This window comes from Varroa destructor, unplaced genomic scaffold (genome assembly GCF_002443255.2).
Source record: "Varroa destructor unplaced genomic scaffold, Vdes_3.0 BEIS01000005.1, whole genome shotgun sequence".
NCBI classification, from domain to species: Eukaryota; Metazoa; Arthropoda; class Arachnida; order Mesostigmata; family Varroidae; genus Varroa; species Varroa destructor.
Genome location: NW_019211458.1, coordinates 38,935,636 through 38,941,635, shown reverse-complemented (window position 1 = coordinate 38,941,635; position 6,000 = coordinate 38,935,636). Strand labels below are relative to the sequence as shown.

At 38.8% G+C, this 6,000-nt stretch overlaps 1 protein-coding gene and 1 long non-coding RNA gene across 9 annotated transcripts in view; one reads left to right on the top strand and one right to left on the bottom strand.

The window, feature by feature from the left end:
• The window catches only part of LOC147755668 (uncharacterized), a 4,105-nt gene extending 898 nt beyond the window's left edge, over positions 1-3,207 (top strand). The window contains exon 2 of the long non-coding RNA XR_015328038.1: positions 2,796-3,207. This is a non-coding gene — a long non-coding RNA (uncharacterized LOC147755668). The remainder of the gene's footprint in view (positions 1-2,795) is intronic.
• Positions 1,990-6,000, bottom strand: part of BBS5 (Bardet-Biedl syndrome 5 protein) — a 26,439-nt gene continuing 22,428 nt past the window's right edge. For 7 of the 8 annotated variants that reach the window (XM_022806525.2, XM_022806521.2, XM_086989706.1 and 4 more), the window contains exons 5-8: positions 5,617-5,772; positions 4,162-4,246; positions 3,821-3,970; positions 1,990-3,637 (exon numbers count right to left, since the gene is read on the bottom strand). In XM_022806525.2, coding sequence (XP_022662260.1) covers positions 3,432-3,637; positions 3,821-3,970; positions 4,162-4,246; positions 5,617-5,772 — 597 coding nt within the window. In that variant the 3' untranslated portion in view covers positions 1,990-3,431. The remainder of the gene's footprint in view (positions 3,638-3,820; positions 3,971-4,161; positions 4,247-5,616; positions 5,773-6,000) is intronic. The other variant, XM_022806523.2, reaches the window with a different exon arrangement.

Here is a 6,000-nt window from a genome sequence, read left to right as displayed (position 1 = left end):
ATTTATATATATCAGTCCTTCTTTTGTTTCCAAAGTAATAAAGCGATAATCGAATTTTAGAAATGTGCTTACTAGTTGCGTCTGAAATGCTGTTGGAAAATTCAAATAATTCGTTGTACGCAAAAAAGGTCATGTTTATTTCCCTTTGATCGGTAAAGCATGTGCGGTGAAAATCTGCTTTTTTTAACGAAGCATAGGTTAGGATAAATTTATCTGTTTAAACAGTTTTCAAAAATGCATAATTATAATTACTTACTGTTTATTCAAACCGTTCACCGTTCGGATAACGTATGTAATCCATCTGATGTTGTTACATCTTTTTTTTTTTCTAAAGACCTTTTCTGTATTGGGTATGAGTTAGTATGCTTGAAAAGTTGGCATTTTTTTGCTTTTACATTCTGGTTCTATTGCAACGCCAAGAATAATCTACGTGACTAATTATGACAACGATTTTTCCATGTGACCCTTGTGTGAAGTCTGCCGTATAGTAATATAATCTGTGCTGGCAACAATCTCTAAGGTTTCCACTATATTTTGCCTTTTTCGCCAGTTCGCGCAGATATCACGTCTAGGTAACCTACATATGAGTAGCAAGGTAACGGACGCCGTACAAAACGCGTCATATCGACTGGCGGTAGCAGCGACAGCAGCACTGCTTGCGAATGTTGAAGCGTTTCTACATCTGAATTGGCGACAGTCTTATCTTTCCAGATGGTTATCTCTTTTGTTCTTGTTTGTTTTTTCGTTGTCGTCGTTATGAGGCATTTGATCATGTAATTTGACAACATTACCGAACACAAAACTCCTATTACATATAGCATGCTGTCGTGGAATGTAAACAGCAGCAAGCTGATTCGGCGGAGTTTGACACTATAAATGAATGTAACAGGCGGGCAAAAGAAGATATCAAGTGGAAACTCTCGAAAAATAATCGTGCCTGACGACATACTCCCTTTATCAGCATTATTAATCTTCTTTTTTATTCTTTATTGGCTGATGTACAAGGCTAAACCAATTCGGTTTATATACGGCGTGCATGGTAGAAAAATATTCAGTTAATTCAGTAAAACTCAGATGCGGCTGCATATTTACGGTGTACAAATATATTGTTTTAACACAACTGACCAGTGAAACTATGTTAGAAATGGAAATAAGTTGACCCAGGTAGAACAAAGATTGCATCTATTTTCCATCAATCACATGAACTGCTCCTACCATTATGTATTAGAGTTTCTAATTTGTGTTTCAGCAGATGCCCAGGCATGCTTGCCTTGTGTAGCTCAGGCTGAATATGTTATAAAAAAAATCATATTGCTTTGAGATTAAAAACATGGTAACGGCCGTTGGAATGACAAAATGATACTTGCGAATAATTTTTCGGATACGGTTAAGTGATTACTGAGGCATTTTCAGACGCTACTAGGAAGTTATTCTGATGATTTCATGCAAATAGTGTGATTGTAGAAACATAGTTTTTATCAACTTCTTTTTTGCAGAGAAAGTTGAGTCTTAGGTGCAGTATTTTGCATTGAGAGTTATTTAAATAGTCCATAAATGTAAGTTTTGGCGCAAAATTCATAACTCTTAATCATAATGAGGAAATTCTCAACAATTAAAAAAGCCCTGCGTGTATTCTCAAGTCTACGAGATTTTTACAGCAACCGAGGACGACTCTTTATGTTCTGGTGTTCCAATCATCTACACAGAGTAGCTAGAATACAAGGAAACCAATTTCATGAAAAGAAATGTGCTAAGTGCATCAACATCTACGGGGTAAAATGCAACCTAGATTACATCCATTGTAACTTCTAAAGCGATCAATTTGTTTGTCTTGATGTCCGGTAGAATCTATGTGGGTAGTCGCGACTTTTAGCTTAATATTAGAGCAGACGAATTTTGTGAGTCTCGCCGGAAGTCCTCAGATTTTGCAATATAGTCATTATTTACAAATCATTTTTTAACGGTAATCGAGTTCCATATATTAGAATATAAGTGCTCTTAAGTGAAATATTCTATACGTTTATTGTGTGATGCTTACGTAAATCGTTTGTACAATACCTAAAAGTCTACATCCATGCACCGTTCATGGCTTACTTTATTCGAACAGCTGCGCAACTTCTGCTCCCTTATAAGATCACAACAAAACACTTTATTAGCCAACTTTTATAGAGTTTACCACAATATTCAAAATAATTGAGAAATTCAAGCTCGCTCGACATCGCAGATTTTATTACTACAGCATCGACTTCGTAAAACTGTTTCACCCGTCCTGGCGGCGCGCTTTTTTCGGTTCTCAAAACTGCAATTGTCACATTTTATCCTCAGGCTAATAATCTCAGTCTAGGTTATCATAACGTGATCTATTAGATCGTGTATTATCACGTACACATAGAAACGCTTGTCTGTGCATGTGTGTATTAAAATTGTCTCTGCTGATAAATGTGGCTACGTTCTCTGTTTTCCTGCAAAAGTTCAAGTGCCCATTGCGTGACCAGTTTTCACGGTAGCACCATCGCCGGATTGTAACCTGCAGGTAGTTCGCGCCTAACGCATTGCTAATATCTGTGCCTAAGCGGTATGAGTTATGTGCATTCGGTAGACTTTTCCACAGCCGAATGCGCCTGCCGCATTTTCGGCCTAGCGATTTTCGTTGCGGTTCTTTCTTATCGTCGCCTATTTGCCGACAATGTGGTTATGGTCAGTCATCGCATCGTGTGTTCGATATCGTATCAAGTTGTCGTGGTTGGTCGCCCCACATTAATTACAGTTTTTCTTCTCTTCAATGCTGGCTGTAGGTACTGTTCAATGGGCGACTTTGACGAACGGGACATAAAGACTTCAAATCCTCTCAGTGATTTTGCGCGTTTGAGTCATCCTGCTGCTACTGTCATAACCATAGTGAGTATCTCCTGCGACGTTGAAGAACGAACGTAATTACGGAATCGTTTAACGGAACCGTTCCAGTATATATATATATATATATATATATATCTAGTGCTGCTGCTCGCCTATGACTACCATCAGTAATAATACGGTTATTTGCTTCTTCTTACATTTGATTTCCTCGTGTGTATATATGAATGTACATGTATATCGTGTGATTGAACGTATATATGCTTCACTGTTCTAACGTTCTTGCTTAGTTCAGGTATGTTTACAAGTATTTTCAACTCTAAAATAAATAAAGTAGATTGTACTCTTGCTGTATTTCGTGACGTTGTATCATATTTGTCACTACATATTCATTATAACCATTGGAGAGCTTTGGGTACAGCCAGTTTCTGAGAGCATCACTTAGAGAGATCTTAAGAACCCAGATCCAAGGCTATTCTATACATACTATATGTATTTTTTAATTTTTACTCTCGATTTTAATTGTTTTAGATTCTCTTCATTTATAATGGAGTCAGATTTTAATCTGCGGTAGTTTCTTAGCTGGGTATAACTTCCCAGAGGCTCTTGAGCGTGTAGCCTTCTGTCAAAGCTTCCACAGCTAATCCTAACTCCTCGGCGTAAACGATTTGCCGATCCTCTTCCAAGCCACCGTCAACATAGTACGCTGCTAAGAGGTCGGGTGGAATATCCTGTTGAGACACTTCGTCATCTTCAATTAGTGTCGGCATTCCAATACTGCCTTCTGTAGAACGCATTAAACGAGTCCTTAGCATATGCCTTGCTTATTCATGCGGAATGGGGTCAATTTCTGGGAGAACTACAAATTGGATTCTCAAAACGTTATGCTGTTAAGGATGACCTATCATTTAACAATAGAAATTATTAAGTAAACATAGAAAAAAAAAAGAATACAAATACGGCCTACCTTCATTGATAAGTTCCATGGTAGCCTTCTGCGTTGTTTGCAGTGTCGTCTCATCGACCCCCCAGATAGGCTTTTCCCGATGCACCTTGCATACGCTACGAAGTTCTTTTAATACTTCTTTTAACTTCTCAGGCGGATCAATCTTAAACCCTGGACGATGGTTAAGATCAGCAACGATACCAGTTACTTAAATAAGCCATGTAGCTTAGCACAGCTAGCAACGAATAGCCATAAGCAATAAAAAGAAAACTTCTCTAGTGCCAAATCTGCCAACAAGTCAAATGAAAACTCATAACCAGATGGCATATTTTTGCTTCTTAAAAAGCCATCTTACGTCTTACCTAATAGATAGCCTCCACTCCATTCGGTCGTTTCTATTACCAGCGCCATGCCAAATTTCGACTCACGTGATCGAAGACTTGCTACCTGTAATGGCGCGCGAGTAACAGCACAGTCTGCCTCATACTAGATGACTCTCAAAAGAAAACATCAACGATGCAGCTTCGTTTGAACTAGACCAAAGCTAAGAGACAAGTAGTCTGTTGTGTCGGGTGAAATATGACAGGTGATCGCCGTGAGCAGCAATCAAGACAGCACAAGGTCCCTCAGATCGATTCTAGTCAGTTTCACGTTTTAAACCCCTTCGAACTATTCTGAATGACAGTCTTCATTCTATGACAACTGAACGAGTCGATTCACTCACTGAAAGGTGCATCATACAGCGTAGAGTTCAATTCCGCTTCATTCTCATTAACCAGTGAAGAGTACCGATAGACACTGTTTTAAGACTGTGTTCTGACGCTTGTCGTGAACAGTAAAAATATTCTGTCGATGTACACCTCCCAGATGTAGTTATAGATCACAGTTTTATCGATGGGCAACTATGCGATATGAATGTTAGGTTATAGATTGCTAGAAGCGTAGGTCGTGTACTACCATTGCCCCGTTGGTCGAAATCATGGTTGATGGATGGTCGTTTGTTCGTATAGTGAAGCGAGACGTTTCTTATAATCTAAGACAATTTCTGTGTTTGCGTTGCATAGGCTCTTCATAGTATATAGGTATACTGTGAAGTGATTACTAAGTTTAAAATTTGATGTTCTTCGGACGACGGGATCCTGATGAGTGTCGAACCTACTGAACAACGATTCGATTTCGCTAGTACCGTCGCGGGATTTCCGAACGATCAGAGAGCTCGGATACTATCGCCCACAGTTAGATTAAGATTATAGACAATACAGAAGTTTGCCAATTACTATTCGACAAGATCACTTCGGACCTTATAAGGAATGCCGGCCTTTGTTAATGTATTACACACATTAGTAGTGTCATAGCAGAATGAACACGTTAAAGAAATGCACAGATATTTCAAAAGACATGATATACTCACGCTATGCTAACAATAGGAATCACAACGCCATGAAAACTTACATTTAACATGGCTGTCGGATGCTTTATATTACACAGGGAACCTAAACCTGCGGTGGCAGCTGCATGCCAAGCGGGTAAATTTACAAACCAATTTTACGATGGCCAACATCTCAACAGAACTCCTCGTATCGAATACATAATGACTTTGAGGCAGGTGCGTCAGCTAAGTCATATTTGAATGGATGGGGATTTTTTTTATAAATAGTTTTTCAACTCAACAACTTGACAAATACGCCTATAATGTAAAATTATTCTGTCAAATTTTCTATTAGCAGAGTGTTATGTTGGTTCCGTTCGCGCTTCAAGCTGAAGCTGGATGTGACTAATGAACTGAGTGCGTGACTTTATTGTTGATTCGTCCGTACCTGAATATATGGCAGAGAGACGTTGAAATTCTCGTTAAGATTAGCGTGCCACACGATTCGTACGTTAGTAACGTAGAATGTCCCTAAATTACCCTGATCCGAGCTAAGATTCCAGACGCCATTGATTTTGCTGATGATTCGTTCTAATTGCAGTACCTACAGACATAACATCGTGATTAAATGTCCAGTGCTATTGATCTTCCTCGAAGCTGAAACGATAACTGTTGAATTAATTGTACTAATTCTAGTAGCACGAATTTTTCGAAATTAGGTAGACACACATATGCTTGAAATATGGACCATTGCAACATATTCAAGCCTTGTCTTCCGATATTTCGCTTCGAGGATAAGCTAAGTGGTACATTTCAAATGAAAGACTGCCCT